Source organism: Tupaia chinensis, unplaced genomic scaffold (assembly GCF_000334495.1).
Source record: "Tupaia chinensis unplaced genomic scaffold, TupChi_1.0 Scaffold000146_1, whole genome shotgun sequence".
Classification (NCBI taxonomy): Eukaryota; Metazoa; Chordata; class Mammalia; order Scandentia; family Tupaiidae; genus Tupaia; species Tupaia belangeri.
Window position 1 is genome coordinate 17,569,337 of NW_006159616.1, and position 19,865 is coordinate 17,589,201.

Sequence of the window (19,865 nt, forward strand, 5' to 3'; positions counted from 1 at the left end):
ACACACACACACACACACACACACACAGACACAGACACACACACACACACACACACACACACGAGTGCACATGCTCTCTAACAACAACAACGAAAAGATTGTGCACAGAATCAGGACTGAAGGGATCCCAGAGACCCTCCTCAGGACCCATACCACTTAGTATGGCTCCTTTTTCTTTTCTTCTTGGAGAGTTTTTTTTTGCTATAGGGTGCGTGCTCCAGAAAGACAGAGAGCAGAAATCACCCCCCAGGGGGAATGGCCAAGCCACAATGCCTTCTCCTCCAATCCCTTCTCCTCCATTCTCCTCTTGGGATCTTGGGCACACATGCACACGTGCCTGGCGTGAATTTAAGCCACCGAATCCGGGACTTGAATTGTGGTCTATTACACGGGAGTCCAACATGGCCATTACACCAACTGCTGCCCATGTGAGGCCAGGCCCAGGTAACTGGTGAAGTCTGCAGCCCCACCTGGTGGTGGCTAACCAAAGTTATCAGGGTTAGGAAGGATAAGAGGGATTAGCTCTGCCAGCCTGTTCAGGCTGGGCAAAGAGGGCTGCTGAGCTAAGACTGTAGGCCTCCTGAGAAGAGGAACGAAGTAGGCAGGTTCTTTCCCCAGATTAATTCTCAGATTGAGGTCCCAGAACCTGCAAAGCCTGGCCTTTGTCTCATCAGGACCCTGAGGTGCTGGGGGAGGGGGAGTAGAGGCCTCACCTTGGATGATTAAGATAAGACAGAAACGGGACTAGCAGTTAGCATAATGGCTATGTTGCTGGACTCCCATGTAGTCAACCATGGTTCGAGTCCCAGACTTGGTGGCTTAAACTCACGCTGGGCGTGTGTGCGTGCGTGCCCAAGATCCTCAGAGGAGAATGGAGGAGAAGGGATTGTGGCATGGCCATCCTCCCGGGGGATGATTTCTTGCTTTCTGTCTCTCTGGCCAGCGCACACGCCCTAAAGCAAAAGCCTCTCAAAAAAAGATAGGACAGGCAGCCGCTGTGGTGCCCTAACGTCTGTGGCAGGCCCCATCAATACAGTGGAAGAGCGCTCTTGAGGACCAGTCGTGAAGGACGGGGAAGTGCGGGGAGGTCCCTGGCGTTCACGCTGCCATCCATCAGGAATCCAAGTCCACAGAATGAGCCCCCTGGAGCCAGTGGGCCTGCTCAGTCTGCCCTGGTCCCCCTTCTGTCTGATGGGGTGTCAAACTACCATTGATTCCTAACTGTCTCCCTAGCCCTCAGGCTGACCTAAGGCCAGCCTCTTCCCCCCAGTCACCTGTCCCTTCTCTCACACCTCCAAGAGATAGTGCGAGGAGCCAGCAGGTGGCATGGTGCTTAAGGGCGCTGGACTCCCACATGGCCTGCTATGGTTTGAGTCCTGGACCTGGCGGCTTGCTTTCTCAGTTTCTTTCTCTCTCCCTTCCTCTCACTCTGTCCCTCTCTGATCAAATTTTAAAAATAAAATAAAATAAAAGGTATTCTTTTAAAAATATATATATATAAAAAGATAGTGTGAATGTGGTTAAAGCCCAGGATTTGGCACCACACGCACTGGCTTCAAGCCCTGGTTCCACTGGCTGTGTGACCTCAGACAAGTTCCTTAACCTTTCTGAACCTCACTTTCCTCTTGTGTAAAATAGTGGCAGTAGGGGCCAGCAGGTGGCATGGTGGTTAAGGTGCAGAAATCCCCACATGGTTGACCGAGGTTCGAGTCTCGGACCCGGTGGCTTGCTCTCTCTCTGGCAAAACTCATGTGAAAAAAACAATAATAAATAGATAATTTTTAAAAATAGGGGCAGTAATAGCTCCTGCCTAGTAGGATGAGAGGAAATGGTGTATGCGGCGCCCTCAGTGCAGCCCTCAGGCACATGACAGCAGTGTTATAAATGCAGCCCAGACTCCCAGCCTGCTCCCTCCTTCCTGTGGGCGCTGTCTGCTGCCCAGGCCATCCTCGTATCTTGGAAATACCTGCTCAGGCTCTCCCCAGCCAAAACTTCTTCAGTGTCTCTGCTGCCCCAGTTAACAAGTGACACAAATGGTTTTGAATGACTAGGGCTGGAGATAGGGCGGTGGTCGGTCGGGGTGAGTCAGTGTGGAGACGGCAAAGCAGAAGACGCCGTCTGTCAGGCCGTGGGAAGGGAGCAGAGTGGGGGCAGAAGGGCGAGCAGGTGACTGAGAGGTAAAGAGCTGCAGGAGGAGAGAGAAGGCAGGGAGCTAGGCATTTCACCACCTGGGGAGGAGTGTCTCAGGCCAGTGGACGAGGGAGCCATGACGGGAGAGCAGGATGGTAGGTCCCGTATGGGGACTTGCTTTTATCCAGAGTGAAATGGGTGCATTGGAGGTTTGTGGGAGGTTTTAGGTTTTTGCCATAGGTCATGTACACTCCCCAGAGAGAGACAGAGAGAGGGAAAGTGAGAAATCATCCCCCAGGGAGATGGCCATGATGCAATCCCTTTTCCTCCATTCTCCTCTTGGGATTTGGGCATGTATACACACATGCCTGGTGTCATTTCCAAGCTACTGGTGCTCAAATTGTGGTCAGCCATGTGGGAATCCAGCACCTTAACTGCCATGCTACCTGCTGTCCCGCTTCTTGGTTTCTTACCTTTATTTCTGCCATGAGAGAGAGACAGGTGTCCCCATGGTCCCAAGCCATGATCCATCCCTAGCCTTAGCCAGCCAGGATCATGTGCACAGACACATACCCAGTGTACACAGAGGGGCCCAGGACACAAACCTGGGACCGCACCCTGTGGGTCCAGTTGGGTTACTGCTGCACTGCGTGGCCCCATTGGAGGGTTTTGGTTGCATTGAATGTTACTCCTCTTTGAACAGGGACCACTCTGGCTGCCCATTGAGAATAGACAGGGCCTGGGGGAGGAAGACAGCCATGTATGAGGCCCTAGTTGTCCAACCGAGAGGAGATGGGCAGGGTCTGTGTGTGTGTGGCTGGGTGTGGGGGAAGCTGATGAGCCGTGGCTCGATTGAGACTACAAACTCAAAAGGTGGAGCCAGCAGGCTTCTGACTGACCAGAGCGAGTGTAGCAGAGTCAAGGGTGACCCTAAGCTTTTGACCTAGTGTATTAGTTTCCTTGGGCTACCGTAGCAAATGAACAGCAACTGGCTTTAGAACAACACACTGGTTTATTTTCCCACAGTTCTGGAGCCCTGAAGTCTGAAATCAGGTTATCAGCGGGACTATGCTCCCTCCCAAGGATGTAGGGGGTATTCTTTCCTTGTCTCTTCTAAATTCTGGCAGTCCCAGATGTTCTTTGGTTTGTAGATATATCGCTCTAATCTCTACCTCTGTTGTCACATGGCCTTCTCCCTCTGTGTCCCATTTCTGTGTTGCCTCCTCCTCGTCTTTTTTTTTTTTTTGGTTTCCTGATTTTTCCAGAGGGCACGTGCACTTGCCAAAGAGAAGGAAAGCAGGGAATTGAGACAGCACCCCCTGTGGGAAATGGCCACGTCACAACCCCTTCTCTATCATTCTTCATTTGGGGATTTGGGGATTTGGGACACATACACACACACTTGTCTGCAATGTTTTTCAAGCGTCTGGGTCCTGTACAGTCAGCCACGGGGGATTCAACCACCTTACCCAGCAGGCCACTGGCTGGCCCTTCTCTAACGTGGATACCCGTCATGCTCCTCCCATACTCCGTACCCTTGATTACATACTCCATTATGAGCAAATCAACTTGTTATATCTGCAACGACTCTATTTCCGAATAAAGTCACGTTTTGAGGCACTGGTATTAGGATTTAATGTGTCTCTCTTTTTTTTTTCTGTCTTCACCATAGGGCATGTGTGCTTGCTGGAGAGAAAGACAGTGAGAGGAAAGGTGAGAAATCCCCCCTAAGGGGGGATGGCCATGCCATAGGCCCTTATCTTCCATTCTCCTCCTGAGAGTTTGGGCATGCATGCACACATGCCAGTCATGATTTTCAAGCCACAAGGTCCAAGATTCAAACCATGTCTGGCCACTTGGGAGTCCAATGCCTTAATCACTATACCAACTGCTGGCCCCACGGTTTAATGTATTCCTTTTTTTTTTTTTTTTAAAGAATTATTTAATTAATTAATTAATTTAATTTGACCAGAGGGGAACAGAGAGAGAGAGAAAGCAAGCCACCAGGTCTGGGACTTGAACCGTGGTTGGCCATGTGGGAGTTAACCCCCACGCCACCTGCCAGCCCCAATGTATTTCTTTAATTATTCTTTAACTTTATTTATTTGTATATTTATTTATTTTTAAATTTTAATTTGACCAGAGAAAGAGAGAAAGCAAGGGAAAGCAAGAAAGGAGGCCGCCAGATCTGGGACTCGAATCATGGTCGGCCATGTGAGAATCTAGCGCCCTTAACCACCATGCCACCTGCTGGCCCCTTAATGTGTTTCTTATGAGAACAGGATGCAAGCTATAACAGTTAGCAATTAGAAGGAATTGGTTAGGGCACTGGATTCTTACATGGCTGACAGCAGTTCTGGTCCTAGACCTGGCAGCTTGCTTTCTCACTTTCCTTCTCTGTTACTCTATCTCTCTATGGTCAAATTAAAAAATAATAATAAATAAAATTAAATAAATCATTCTTAAAAAAAATAATGACTCATTTATTTTAATTTGACCAGACAGACACACACACGCACACAGAGAGAGAGAAAGCAGGCCACCAGGTCCAGGACTCCAAATCCGACCATGGTTGACCATGTGGGAGTGTCCAGCACCTTACCACTATGCCACCTGCTGGTCCCATAAATCATTCTTAAAAAGGAAAAGGAATTGCCATTAGTTGAACTGAGCTGGAGGGAGCTGGAGGGGAAAGTGTATACATTGGTTTTACAGAGGTTAACTATAAGGGGAAGAAGAGAAATGGAGTGGTACCTGACAGCGAAGGTAGGTCAAAAGACAGGTTTTGTAAAATGGAGAAATAATAACACGTTGGTGGAACCAGCAGATGGCATAATGATTACCTTGCTGGACTCCCAGATTGTCGACCATGGTTCAAGTCCTGGACCCCACGGCTTGACACTCACGGCGGATGCATGTGTGTGCATGCCCAAAATTCTGAAAGGAGAATGGAGAGGGATTGTGGCGTGGCCATCCCCCTGGGGGGTGATTTCTCACTTTCTGTCTCTCTGTCTCTATCTTTTCGATGAGTACACACACCTATAGCATAAATCTCTCTAAAAAAATAAAAATTAGGGAACAGCAGTTGGTGTAATGGCTAGGTTGCTGGACTCCCATGTAGTCGACCGTGGTTTGAGTCCCGGACCTGGTGGCTTAAACTCACGCCAGGTGCGTGTGCGTGCATGCCCAAGATCCCGAGACGAGAATGGAGAAGGGATTGTAGTGTGGCCATCCCCCCAGGGGATGGTTTCTCGCTTTCTATCTTTCTGGCATGTGCATGTGTCCTATAGCAAAAACCTCTAAAAAAAAATTAAAAATGAAAGTTAAAAAATAATAACATGTTGGTTTATACTGATGGGAATGATCTGGTGGAGAGTGAGAATGCTGAGCCTGATACCTGCATCGCAGGGGCAGACCTGAGGAAGGGCTGGTGTTGGGACCAGCAGTTAGTGTAATGGCTATGTTGTTGGACTCCCAAGTAGTCGACCGTGGTTCGAGTCCCGGACCCAGTGGCTTAAACTCATGCCGGGCGTGTGTGCATGCATGTCCAAGATCCCGAGAGAAGATTGGAGGAGGAGGGATTGCTACGTGGCCATCCTCCCTGGGGAATGATTTCTCGCTTTCTGTCTCTCTGTCTCGCTTTTCCTGGTGAGTGCATATGCCCTATAGCAAAAAAAAAAAAAAGAAAGGGAGGGTGTGAGGCAGGAATAAAGGAAGGGCTGGTGTCAGACTGGAGCAGGGCAGTTTACTTAAAGCCCCACAGCTCTGGGCAGGTGGGTGTGTTACCAATTCTAATTTACTCCCAAATACGAGCTCTTTCGCTGTTCGATGTGGAACCACATACAAAACCTAAACTGAGGGTCAGGGCACAAGCTTTATTCAAGGATCAAGGAATGGAGAAGCAGGAGCCGAGTTTGCACATCAGCTTGTCACCCATCTTAGGCTAAGGCGTCTGACGTAGCCAGGGTGGGGGCCAGCAGGTGGCATGGTTGTTAAGGCAGCGTGGTGGTTGAGATGGCTGGATCCCACAGGACTGACTTTTTTTTACAACCTGGTGGCTTGTAAAATGCTGGGTATATGCTTGTGCCCAAAATCTCGAGAAGAGAATGGAAGAGAAGGGATTGCGGCACAGTCATCCCCCTTGCGGAGTGAGTTCTCACTTTCTTTCTTTCTGGTGAGCATGCATGCCCTATAACAAAATAAAACTTAAAAAAAAAATTAAAGCTAATATTCAAAGCTTTTTCAGGAAAAGGTGGGGACTTCCCGGAATTCCAAAACCCACTTCCTTTTTCCCCATGTAAGGATATTTCCAGTCGTTTCCCTGGGGATTGTAAGCTGTTATTGCATTGATAGGTGTGTTATTTTTCATGTAAATGCTATTATGATGAGATTTGGGGTCTTCCAGAGTTTATTATGCCCTCTTGGATCCCACAGGTATAGGCTGGTTCTTAGAGGGAAAGCTTTATCTTACTCATAGGGGTGAGTCCTGTTACTTAAAGAAAACACACCATTTGGGAGACCAGCAGTTAGCATAACGGCTATGTCGCTGGACTCCCACATAGTCGACCGCGGTTCGAGTCTCAGACCCAGTAGCTTAAACTCACCCCTGGGATGTGTGCATACGTGGCCAGAATCCTGAGAGGAGAAGGGATTGCGGTGTGGCCATCCCCCCTGGGGGGTGATTTCTCGCTTTCTGTCTCTCTGTCTCTCTCTGTCTGGCAAGCGCAAGGGCCCTATAGCAAAAACCTCTAAAAAAAAAAAAAAGAAAACACACCATTTGGAACCAGCAGGGGGCATTGTGCTTAAGATGCTAGAGTCCCACATGGCCCACCACATGGTAGTTTGAGTCCCATGGGTGGCTTGAAGACCACTTGGGCACCTATGCATGAGTGTCCAAAATCCCACTTGGAGAATGGAGGAGAAAGGATTACAGTATGGTCACACACACCCCCCAGGGGGGTTAATTTCTCACTTTTCCTCTTGCTGTTGCTATTCCTCTTGGGCAAGCACATGCCCCCTATGGCAAAACCTTAAAAAAAAAGAAAAGAAAAGAAAAGTAAAAACAGAGAAAAGAAAATGGAACCATTTAGGGAGGGACTGGGTATGGTACGAGCACAGGCTTTATGTTAGGTGACATGTGGAGTTGGTCGTGGGAGCTTATGGGTCTCCTGCTACTGGTTCCTGTTGCCCTGGGAGAAGTAGCAGGCAGAGTAGTCGGGAGTGTTAGGAGGGGACCATGGGAAGTTAGAGGGCAGGGGAATGAGACTGGTCCATGAAGATGGGGAGGGAATAGACGGAGTGATACAGCAAGTCCAGGCCCAGGTCACCAAGTGACAGTCCGTGGACACTGAGCCGACCCCAACTTTGACTCCTCCATGACTCCTTCACGTGTGCTTTTCTTTTTTTGGAGAGGTTTTTAGCTACAGGGCGCGTGCGCTTGCCAGAAAGACAGAAAGAGACAGACAGAAAGTGAGAAATCACCCCTCGGGGGGGATGGCCACGCTGCAGTCCCTTCTCCTCCATTCTCCTCTTGGGATCTTGGGCACACACGCACATGCGCTTGGCTTGAGTTTTAAGCCACCGGGTCTAGTACGCGAACCTGGTCGCCTACATGGGAGTCCAGCGACACAGCCATTATGCTAACTGCTGGTCCTCCTTCACGTGTGTTTTTAAGACCCAGTAGGGCCACTCTTCAGAACCCCTGTGGGCTGTAGAACCAAGGGCAGGGCACCTGAGCAGCAGAGAGCAGAGGGGCTTCCTAGAACTCAAGGCTCTAACACTGAGCTGGCCAAAATGAATAGCAGTCCCGGGCTTCATTTGGGGAAGCCCTTCCTGCCTGTGCCTTGGAAGAGGTTATTCACTCGAAGTCTCCTTCAAAGCAGGGCTTGGCTTTTGCTGCATCCCTAGGAATGCACACTAGTAGGTGCTTAGGAAATGTGTGTCAAATGAATTCATGAACATAGGGCCCCGGGGGATGGATGGTTGGGTAAGAGGGGCAGCCCTTGCAGGCAGTCAGGAGCCCCGCCTGGGCACTGCGTGGTCTGGGCAGCAGGTGTCACTGCCTGTGGAGCCCAGCCTGACCCAGCCCTATCCTTCCCCACAGGTATGCCACCACACAGACTGCCAGCAGCTGCACCGCCGGGGGCCTCTCAACCTCTGCGAGGCCTGTGACAGCAAGTTCCATAACACCATGCATTATGACGGACACGTGCGCTTTGACCTGCCTCCGCAAGGTGAGTGCTGGAAGGGCCAGCCCTGCCCTGCAGATCCCAGGGCAGCTCTGAAGTGCCTTTCTAGGGAGACAGTGTTTTTTTTTTTTCTTTTTTTTTGAGAGAGGTTTTTGCTATAGGGCACGTGCGTCTCTCTATCTTGCCAGACAGAGATAGAGAGACAGAAAGTGAGAAATCACCCCCCAGGGGGAATGGCCATGCCGCAATCCCTTCTCCTCCATTCTCCTCTCGGGATCTTGGGCATGTACGCACACGTGCCCGGCGTGAGTTTAAGCCACCGGGTCCGGGACTTGAACCATGGTCGACTACATGGGAGCCCAGTGGCATAGCCATTATGCTAACTACTGGTCCCAGGAGATAGTGTTTTGATAACTTTTGGAACCAGGATAGGACAGCATGGACTGTAAATAAGGAAACCTGAATTGTTGCAGTTCCCTTTGTTCTGTAAGTTTTTGAGTGCAAGGGAAGAAGTTGGGGAAAGCACACAGCTTGAAGCAGCCTGTTTCTTTGGTTGCTGTGCTGTTCTTGTTGGGTTTCACCTCCACAGCTGCCCCCGCCCCTGGTCCTGTTCCAGTGCTGGCATATGGGAGCTCCTGGGCCTCCTTTCCTCCCAGTTCTGACTGTCCTCATGGGAGATGACTTCTGGGCCAGCCTTCAAAGCCAGGCTGTTGGCCTAGCCAAGGCAGCATGGGGTGGGCTGAAGGAACTTGTAGAAGGAAACAAGAAACCCCTCCTGCAACCCTGGCCCTCGCCAACTGTCTGTGCAGGGCTGACTTACAGGCACTGAGGCCTGGCAAGAAATACCAACCCCTTATCTCCTTTCCCAGCTGATCAGAGGGACAAAAGGACTCTTCCCTCTGCTAGGGCCCCCTGGGACTCAGATGTGGTCACGGCAGTGGGGGAGAGGAGGTGGAAAGAAAGAGCCATAGACTTTGGTCTCTTCCTGCCATGGTCCTAGAGGCAGGGCTTTGTGCTCTTATTTTATAGAAGGGTAAACTGAGGCCATGGGTGTGTTTGTTTTAGGGGTGGGCCAGCATCTAGGGTGTTATCTCGGGGCGCCTGTGTCCTTTTGGGCCTGGGGGATGGTACATAACAGTTATTGAGCCCCTCCAGTTACAGAGCTGGGCCCTAGCTACTTTGTTGGGGGTCCCAGGAGTGACTATGGATTCTCTGGGGATGGTCCCATGGGAGAGCCAAGCAGGAAGCCAGGGAGGGAGCAGGTGCAACTGCCCTTGCACTTTTCTCCACAGGCTCTGTCCTTGCCCGGAATGTGTCCACCCGGTCATGTCCCCCACGCACCTGCCCCGCAGTGGATTTGGAGGAGGAGGAGGAGGACAGCTCTATGGACAGCAAAGGGTAGGAGAGGGGTAGGTGGGTAGAGTGGGTACCTTGGGGGTTCCAAGAGATCCTGGGACTAGACACTTCAGTGCCTTCCCCAGAAGGGCCGATTGGCAGGCCTCCCTACCCCTTCAGCTGCCCTGATTCCTGGAGGAGGCCACCCAGACTGAGCCAACCTCCACGGTGTCTGGGATCAGATGCCAGACTAGATACCACTGGGTGTGACTCCTGTCTTGGCCACCAGAGGGCGCACAAACCCAAGCTGGCCTGGCCTGCCAAGGCCCCCACTCCTTCCTACCCCGGCAAGGGCCCGCCTGTGCCTCCAACCTCTGCCTTCACTGCAGTGATAGGAAGAGCACAGGCCTGAAACTCTCCAAGAAGAAAGCAAGGAGGAGACACACAGATGTAAGGCATCCTTAGGGCTAGCAGATGGGGACTCCCAGATAGCTCCACCTCTCCCATTCCCAAGGCTGGGCCTTCCTGCCCTGAACTCCAGGATGAGGGATGAGGTCTAGAGCGAGTGTGCCCCTGCTTCGCTGCCTTAGCCTGCAGCCAGAGCTGTCCACCTCACTGTGGGATGCGCCCGGAGCTCTTTGGGCGGGAGGAGTTCTGAGGACCTCCTGGGATGGAGGAGGGCTGAGAGAGCCCTGGCGTTCACTCCTCTGCTAGGGTTCTCATCCAGGGCTGTAGGGTGAGGAGGGTGGGGGACAAGAGGTAGCCCTGGAGAAGCTAGCAGACCAGTGTCCTCCCAGGACCCAAGCAAGGAGTGCTTCACCCTGAAATTTGACCTGAATGTGGACATCGAGACGGAGATTGTGCCAGCCATGAAGAAGAAGTCACTGGGGTAGGGTTTGGTGGGGCTGTGGCTTCCTGTGTCAGGACCGCGTTTGTCTGTGTGATGGCCTGTGAGTGGGTGAGTCTGCACCTGCAGGCAGATGGTGTGGCTGTGTGCGCCAGTGTAAGGGGCCGTGCACCTGAGCATTCCCATCATGTGTGCAGGGCCAGGCTCAAGTGTGAGCAGGTGTGTGATGGGCCTGCCCTCGCGTGCCCGTGTGAGAGCATGGCGTGCTGGGCTGTGTGAGCCTCTGTGGGCAGGTGTCTGTGCATCTGCGTGTGAGCCTGTGTGTGCTTCCCTTTTCCGCTGGGAAGTGGGTGGAGCCGGGGCTGTGGCTGGGGTGGGGGCTCCTGTGATTGCCTCTCTAATACACACACCCTCTGTCCTGGGGGCAGGGAGGTGTTGTTGCCAGTGTTTGAAAGGAAGGGCATTGCTCTGGGCAAAGTGGATATCTACCTGGACCAGTCCAACACGCCCTTGTCCCTCACCTTCGAGGCCTACAGGTTCGGAGGACACTACCTGCGGGTCAAAGGTGAGCAGCAGGCAGGGCGGGCAGCAGGCTGGGGCCTGGCTGGGCCTCTTAGAGATGGCACCTTCCCTCCCCAGGCTCATGTTCTCATTGGTCATGGCTCTGAGCAGACTCATTACCATACAGGTGTCTGCTGGGCCCTGGTGGCGGGTGCTGGCAGGGCGGAGCTGTGGGGGTAGGGCAGCCAGGCCTTAGTTCTGATCCTTAGGGGAGAGAGGACTGAGGCCCCTCCTCTACCAAACCTGGCACTGAGGACCTCTCATTGCCCTTCCATGCCACCCTAGCCAAGCCGGGGGACGAGGGCAAAGTGGAGCAGGGCGTGAAAGACTCCAAGTCCCTGAGTTTGCCAATCCTGCGGCCATCTGGGGCTGGGCTCCCCATCCTGGAGCGTGTGGACCCCCAGAGTCGCCGGGAGAGCCTCGACATCTTGGTCAGGAGCCATGTCAGGGGTGGGAGTGGGAAGGGGTCTGGGCTGGTCTCTCTTCTGGGGGGAAGTTACCCCAGATCCTTCCCTGCCCCCTCTTGGAGCTTTAACTTCCCCCTGTGGAAAACGGGGCTGACTGTGAGAGAATAGAGGATCCCCCTTTTATCTAACCATATCTCGAGGTGATAGGTCTTATCTCTGAGTCTTCTAGTACCCAGGGAATCGGAGTGTGTGTGTTTGTATGTGCATGTCTGTTTACGTACATGTGTGGCACAGCAGACGTGTGTGAGAGAGAGGAGGGCCTGTGTCACTGACTGGATGTGCAAGTGTGTGTTGTGGGACTCATTTGGAGCTGTATTTGCAAGTGCATCTGGGTGTGTGTGTTTAACCGTCTTTTTCCCCACGTGCTTGAAGATGCGGTGGGGGGACGTGGGGGGGACAGTCCAGGTACGTCTGCGCCTCAGGAGTTAGCACCCCAGGGCAGGAGTGCAGAGACCCTCTCCCCTCCCAGGCTAGCCTGAGGTCCTGGAAACCATGGAGCTGGGGCCTGACCTTGGCCACCTCTCCCTGCCAGGCCCCAGGCCGTCGTCGCAAAAACATGTCGGAGTTCCTGGGGGAAGCCAGCATCCCTGGCCAGGACCCCCCCTTGGCCTCCAGCAGCTCTCTGCCCAGTGGCAGCAGTGGCAGCACCAGCAGCGGACGGGAAGAACCGGGCAGCCAGTCGTTTCAGTGGCTTCTTCAGCTCGGGTCCCAGCACCAGCGCCTTTGGCCGGGTATGTGGCCCGTGGGCCCTGGGGCAGGGCAGCTGGTTGGCTCTGACAGCTGATGCTGACCACAGGTCTCTTCCAGGAGGTGGACAAGATGGAGCAGCTGGAGGGCAAACTGCATGCCTACAGCCTCTTCGGGCTGCCCCGGCTGCCTAGGAGGCTGCGCTTTGATCATGACTCCTGGGAGGAGGAGGAGGAGGAGGAGGAAGAGGATGATAACAGTACTTGTCTGAGGCTGGAGGATAGCTGGCGGGAGCTCATTGATGGACATGAGGTGAGTGAGCCCAAAGAAAGCCCTCCTTCCTTCTGTCTGTGAAAGGAGGGCATGGCCTTTCGAGGACCAATGGCAGGGTGTTTCATGGGACAACCTCAAGAGGCCACTGCTATCCTCAGCCTACTTGGGAAAACTGAGGCCAGGAGAAAGTGGTGCTGCTTGATCATTTAGTGGCAGATGTGGGTGTCTGGACTGTGATAATCCATGTGATGGTGACAGTGACCCTGCCCCTCTTGAGACCTCTGTGTTCCCCCGTGGAAATGAGGAAGTTGCATGCAGGGTTACTCGCCCTCTGCTGGCCATCCCAACACACTCCTGGCTCCCGCTTGATCCGCCCTACCCTCCCTCTAGAAGCTGACCCGGCGGCAGTGCCACCAGCAGGAGGCGGTATGGGAGCTGTTGCACACCGAGGCCTCTTACATCAGGAAACTGCGGGTGATCACCAATGTGAGTATGGGGCTGCCCCTCCTACCTTCCCCCACCCCCATCTTTTTCTGGGCACTCCTCAGCTGAGTGTAGGCCTTTGCAGAAGAGCAGGTGCCAGACAGTGAGGTGAGGCAGTAAAGTCAAAGAAGGGCTGCACCTGGTGGGGAGAGGTGCTTCCCGGGGCCTGGACACCTGGGAGGGACCTCTGCCAGGCTGAGCTGCATTAGCATGAGCGAGGCCTTACTCTTCCACTTGTTGATTCAAGGGCTATTTCTGAGCTCCTCCTGTGTGCCAGCTGCCCAGATCCCACACCCAAGACGGGACAGAGCCGGGAGGTGCTGTAGAGATTTGGGCCCAGGGAGGGGGGCACTTGTCCTGTGCCTGGAGGCTGAAGAAAGTCTTGGATGGAAGAAGCTCCTTCTGGGGAAAACCGGGAGGCTGAGCCAGTGCAGAAGTAGAGGAGAGAGTTCCAGGTGTAGCTGCAAGACCAGTGTTCACAGAGCTTCCCTCTAGCTGGGGCCAGGGCAGAGTGACACCCCCAGACAGTGAGGTGGGCCCTAGGGACTGGGCCTTTCTTTTAGGTCTGGAGGTCCCAGGTGTTAAGATCAAAGGGTACATCCTCTGCCCCTGGCTGCTTCAGGGACTTCCCCAAGGGATGGGAGGGATCCTAAGTGTAGGTGGAGCTTCGGGACTGGGCTACCCCCACCCGCCCCAGCTGCAGCGTTTCCTGCCCTACAGCTGTTCCTGTGCTGCCTTCTGAACCTGCAGGAGTCGGGGCTGCTGTGTGAGGTGCAGTGGACGGAGGGGTGGTTCCTTGGGGGGGGATCCTGGTGGGACTCAAGCAAGGGAAGAGCTGGCTGGGCGGGGTGGGGTAGGGCGGAGCCTACCGCACCTCCCGTCCCGCCCAGGTGGAGGCCGAGCGCCTGTTCAGCAACATCCCAGAGATCGCGCGGCTGCACCGCGGCCTGTGGGGCAGCGTGATGGCGCCGGTGCTGGAGAAGGCGCGGCGCACGCGGGTGCTGCTGCAGCCCGGGGACTTCCTCAAAGGCTTCAAGATGGTACGGGTGAGGCCAGAGAGAGACGGAGACACTGAGTCAGGGTTGGGGTCCCTACCTCACATGAGTCAGTCAACTCTGTTAGAAGCCCCACCTAGCCATCCCTGCCTGCTGCCTGGCCTCCGGTGGCCACTTCCTGAGGTTCAGTTTTCTCATCTGCAAACAGGGCTAATAAGTTTGCCGCCCCCTGGAGCGGTCGCGAAAGTGCAGGAAGGTAGCTTGGGAAGTACCTGGCGGGGCTTGCCCGCGGGGAACACGCGGTAACCGTGCTGTGGTTATTCTGCCCTGGCCAGTTCGGCTCTCTCTTCAAGCCATACATCCGGTACTGCATGGAGGAGGAAGGCTGCATGGAGTACATGCGCAGCCTGCTGCGCGACAACGAGCTCTTCCGGGCCTATGTCACGGTGAGCGTGGGCTGACTGGTTAGGGAGGGGTGCAGGTGACAGGCACCACCTCCTTGGCTAGAGGGAAGGAGGCTAGCGGTGGGCGTGGTCGGTTCCGGGGCGGAGCCTGCTTGAGCAGCACCACACCTCTGCAGTGGGCCGAAAAGCACCAGCAGTGCCAGCGGCTAAAGTTGAGCGACATGCTGGCCAAGCCCCACCAGCGACTCACCAAGTACCCGCTGCTGCTCAAGTCCATACTGAGGAAGACAGATGAGCCACATGCCAAGGAAGCTGTCATCACCATGGTAACTGGGGCAGGTGGGTGGGGTCCCCTCCTGGTTCTTAGGCTAGGGCCTGAAGCTTCATCACCTACCCCCAGATTAACTCGGTGGAGCGCTTCATCCACCACGTGAATGCATGCATGCGGCAGCGACAGGAGCGACAGCGGCTGGGCGCCGGGGGGGGGACATCGCAGCATTTTTCAGTCACCTACCCCCAGATTAACTCGGTGGAGCGCTTCATCCACCACGTGAAGCCATGCGTGCGGCAGCGACAGGAGCGACAGCGGCTGGCCGCAGTGGTGAGCCGCATCGATGCCTATGAGGTGGTGGAGGGCAGCACTGACGAAGTAGACAAGGTAGGCGTGGTAGGCGTGCGTATGGTACAGAAGGATGGTCTTTGGCCCTGCTGGAATGGAGGAGGGGCCCAAGTGGCAGACAGGGGCGATGCTGGGACACTCACTTGAGGACCCCCCCATACACCCCATCCCCAGCTCCTGAAGGAATTTCTGCACCTGGACCTGACAGCGCCTATCCCTGGTGCCTCCCCTGAGGAGACACGACAGCTGCTGCTGGAGGGGAGCCTGAGGATGAAGGAGGGGAAGGACAGCAAGGTGACCCAGGCCCCTGCCCTATCCCCTCTTGCTTTGTGGGCTTGGACTTCCCAGGGACCTCCTGGTCTCCAGCCGCCCAGTTAGGTGGTGACTCAAGAACTAAGGATTTAGTGTTCGTAGTGAGGGATGATCATCTGTTGCAATTTATATTTATTTTATTGCTTTTAGAGAGATTTTTGCTATAGGGCATGTGTGCTCACCGGAGAGACAGAGACAGAAAGCAAGAAATCACCCTCCAGGGGTGAGAGCCACATTGCAGTCCCTTCTCCATTCTCCCTTTGGGATTTTGGGCATGCATGCACACACACCTAGTGCGAACTTTAAGACTCCAGGTCCAGGACTTTAACAATAGTCACCTACATGGGAGTCCAGCGACATAACCATTACACCATCTGTAGTCCTGATTTATTTATTTATTTTTGGGAGAGGTTTTTGCTATAGGATGCATACACTCGCCAGACAGACAAAGAGAGACAGAAAGCATGAAATCACCCCCCAGGAGGGATGGCCATGCCGCAATCCCTTCTCCTCCATTACCCTCCAGGGGTGATGGCCATGCCACAATCTCTATTTTCTTTTGGTGATTTTGGGCACACACACACACACACACACACGTACCCAGCATGAGTTTTAAGCCACTGGATCTGGGACTTGAACTGTGGTCGATTACATGGGAGTCCAGTGACATAGCCATTACGTTAACTGCTGGTCCCCTGATTTATTTTTTTAACACTTGTTTATCTGTTTATTTGTTCTGATTTTCAGCCGCTGGTTCTGAGACTAGAGCCTCAGTTTGCCATGTGGGATTCCAGCACTTTAACCATCAGAGCCACCTGCTGGCCCTCAATTTATTTATTTATTTTTAAAGAATTTTAAAATATTTTATTCATCATTATTACTATTATTATTTTGGAGAGATTTTTGCAGTAGGGTATGTGTGTTTGCCAGAGAGACAGAGAGACATAAAGTGAGAAATCACCTCCCCAGGGAGGATGACCACTCTGCAGTCCCTTCTCCTCCATTCTCTCCTGAGAACTTGGGTGCACATGCACACGCACCCAGTGTGACTTTCAAGTTACCAGGTCCAGGACTCTGCAGTCAGCCATGTGGGAGTCCAGCAACATAACCATTATACCATCTGCTTGTCCCAATTTTTTTCCCCCTAAATTTGACTAGAGACAGACAGAGAAGGAAAGTGAGAAAGTAAGCCACCAGGTCCAAAACTCAAACCATGGTCAGCCATGTGGGAGTTTGGTGCCTTAACCATGACACCTGCTGGCTCCTTCATTTTATTTTCTACAAGTACAGCTCTCAGGTTGTAGCCCATGGAGGTGCTGATCTTTTTCTTAAAGACTTATTTATTTGAAGCCAGCAGATGGCATAATGTTTATGTTGTGAGACTCCCTCATGGCCTACTGTGGTTGGAATCCCGGCCCCTGTGGCTTGAAAATCATCCGGGGCATGGGCACACATGCCCAATATTCCAGAAGAATGGAAGAATAGGGATTGTTGCGTGGCCAGTCCCCTGGGGAGTGATTTCTTACTTTCCCTCTCGCTGTCTCTGTCTCTCTCTTTCTCTCTCTCTAGCAAGCACACACACCCCAAGGAAACAAAAGAGAGAGAGAGAGAGAGAGACTGAGAAAGCAAGCTGCCAGGTCCAGGACTCAAATCACAGTAAGTCACGTGGAAATCCAGTGCCTTACCTACTATGTCACCTGTTGGCCCCCAAAGGTGCTGATCACACTCACCTGTTAGTGCCATTGGGTTCTCAGTGGGTGGGAAAGAGGAGAGCATATTCTTACAGTGGGAACCCCCCAAAGCCTCGCTGCCATGCTAATAACCCTTCACACACTGAGGACCCAAGAGCCTGCAAATTTTAAATCATTTCCTTTTCTTTTCCTTCTATTTATTATTATTTATTTTTTAAATAATTATTTTGCATTTAACTTTATTATTATTTTCCAGTTTGATCAGGGAGAGAGGGAAAGTGAGAAAGCAAGCCACCAGGTCTGGGACTTGAACCTTGGTCAACCATGTGGGAGTCCAGCACCTTTAACCACCGTGCCATCTTCCAGCCCCTTATTTATTTTTTTAAGTAGTTATTTATTTACTTTTATTTTTTTATTTATTTTTTTTTTGCTACAGGGCGCGTGCGCTCGCCAGAAAGACAGAGACAGAGAGACAGAAAGCAAGAAATCACCTCCCAGGGGTGATGGCCACGCCACAATCCTTTTTCCTCCATTCTCCTCTTGGGATCTTGGGCATGCACGCACACGCGCCCGGCGTGAGTTTAAGCCACCGGGTCCAGGACTCGAACCGCGGTTGAATACATGGGAGGCGAGGGCCGGGACTCGAACCACAGTCAGCCATGTGGGAGTCCAGCACCTTAACCACTGCATCACCTGCCAGCTCCCCCTTTTCTTTTTACTATAAAATTTAATTGAGGGGCCAGCAGATGATCTGGTAGTTAAGGCATTAGATTTCCACATGGCCTAATATGGTTCAAGTCCCAGACCTGGTGGCTAGCTTTCTCATTTTCTCTCTCTCTTTCTCTCTCTGATGAGTGTACATGCCCTATAGCAAATTTTTTAAAAATAATACTATTGGGGTGGCAGGTGGCATGGTGATTGAAGCTCTGGACTCCCACCTAGCCAACTGTAGCTTGAGTCTTGGACCTGGCAGCTTGCTTTTTCATTCTCTCTCTTTTCTGTCTCTTTCCAGTCAAATTGAAGAAGAATAAATAAAATCAAATAAATAATTCTTTAAAAAATAATAAAGTTTTGGACCAGCAGTTGTGTGGAGGTTAAGCACCCTGGGCTTCCACATGGCTGACTGCAGTTCGAGGCCCTGGCAACTTGCTTTCTTGCTTTCTCTCTCTCTCTGTCCCTCTCTGGTCAAATTTAAATAAATAAAGTTAAAATAATTCATTTAAAAAATTAAATTTTGGACCAGCGGATGGTGTAATGGCTACATCGCTGGACTCCCATGTAGTTGACTACGGTTCGAGTCCCAGACCTGGTATCTTAAACTCACACCAGTGTGTGTGTGTGCCCAGGATCCCAAGAGGAGAATGGAGTAGAAGGGACTGAGGCGTGGTCATCCTCCCTGGGGGTTGACTTTTTGCTTTCTGTTTTTCTGTCTCTGTCTTTCTGGCAAGCACACATACCCTATAGCAAAAACCTCTCCAAAAGAATAAATAAGTAAAAATAATAAAATTTAATAAATCTAAAAATTCAATTGAGATACACCATAAATGCGGGAACCAGCACTTAGCGTAATGGCTATGTCGCTGGACTCCCACGTAGTCGACCGCGGTTCGCGGCCCGGACCTGGTGGCTTCAAACTCATGCCGGGCGCGTGTGCGTGTGTGCCCAAGATCCTGAGAGGAGAATGGAGGAGAAGGGATTGCGGCGTGACCATCCCCCCTGGGGGGTGATTTCTCGCTTTCTGTCTCTCTGTCTCTGTCTTTCTGGCAAGCACACATACCCTATAGCAAAAACCTCTCCCCCCCAAAAAAAAAAGAGACACACCATAAATGTATTCCTCAAGAAAGAATTATTTTTCTTTTCATTTTAATTTTACTTGGAAGTTCATAGGAAGTGAGGGGGGAAGTGGTGTTTGACAAAAACTGAGTGCTCCCAGGGAGGATGTTGCAGCAGTCCCGGGGCCCTGGCCCTGACAGCCTCTTCTGCTCCACCCCCCAGATGGACGTGTACTGCTTCCTCTTCACGGATCTGCTCTTGGTGACCAAGGCAGTGAAGAAGGCCGAGAGGACCAAGGTCATCAGGCCACCACTGCTGGTGGACAAGATCGTGTGCCGGGAGCTACGGGACCCTGGTGAGAAGGCCTGGTCTCATGCTCTGGGCAGAAGCTATGAGAGTGGGGGCTGAGGCTGTGGTTTCAGCCAACACTGACACGGACCCACCCTGACCAGGCTCCTTCCTCCTCATCTACCTGAATGAGTTCCACAGTGCCGTGGGGGCCTACACGTTTCAGGCCAGCGGCCAGGCCTTGTGCCGTGGCTGGGTGGATGCCATTTACAATGCCCAGGTGAGAACAGCATGCTGTGTGAGCAGGCAGGGCAGCCTGGGGGCTGGTGGTCATAGCTCATCCTGCCCCTGAGCACCCACCTCTGCCTGCAGAACCAGCTACAGCAGCTGCGTGTGCAGGAACACCCGGGCAGCCAGCAGCACCTGCAGAGCCTAGAAGAGGAGGAGGAGGAGCAGGAGGAGGAAGAGGAGGAAGAAGGCGAGGGAAGTAGCACTTCTGCTGCCAGCTCCCCCACCATCCTGCGTAAGAGCAGCAACAGCCTCAACTCCCAGCACTGGTATGTTTGCTGAAGACCACCCGGCAGGTCACATCATAGGACTCTGGGCTCATCAACAGCCTTAGATACTAGAAAGAGCCCAGTCATGTCCCCTTCCTCTTTTTAAAAAAAATTTTTTTTTTGAGAGATTTTCGCTACAGAGCGCGTGTGCTCGCCAGACAGACAGAGAGAGACATAGAGACAGAAAGCGAGAAATCACCCCCCAGGGGGGATGGTCATGCCGCAATCCCTTCTCCTCCATTCTCCTCTCGGGAT

The 19,865-nt window shown here is 52.7% G+C and overlaps 1 protein-coding gene across 1 annotated transcript in view; it reads left to right on the top strand.

The window, feature by feature from the left end:
- Positions 1 to 19,865, top strand: part of PLEKHG5 (pleckstrin homology and RhoGEF domain containing G5) — a 37,320-nt gene that overhangs the window by 16,042 nt on the left and 1,413 nt on the right. Inside the window, 19 exon segments of the mRNA XM_014586600.2 lie at positions 8,234 to 8,363; positions 9,611 to 9,716; positions 10,043 to 10,103; positions 10,451 to 10,542; positions 10,929 to 11,065; positions 11,347 to 11,492; positions 12,061 to 12,185; positions 12,187 to 12,259; positions 12,336 to 12,527; positions 12,879 to 12,974; positions 13,692 to 13,742; positions 13,862 to 14,011; positions 14,302 to 14,412; positions 14,547 to 14,696; positions 14,891 to 15,028; positions 15,164 to 15,283; positions 18,988 to 19,120; positions 19,218 to 19,333; positions 19,426 to 19,610. Of these exon segments, the coding sequence (XP_014442086.1) occupies positions 8,234 to 8,363; positions 9,611 to 9,716; positions 10,043 to 10,103; positions 10,451 to 10,542; positions 10,929 to 11,065; positions 11,347 to 11,492; positions 12,061 to 12,185; positions 12,187 to 12,259; positions 12,336 to 12,527; positions 12,879 to 12,974; positions 13,692 to 13,742; positions 13,862 to 14,011; positions 14,302 to 14,412; positions 14,547 to 14,696; positions 14,891 to 15,028; positions 15,164 to 15,283; positions 18,988 to 19,120; positions 19,218 to 19,333; positions 19,426 to 19,610 (2,312 nt within the window).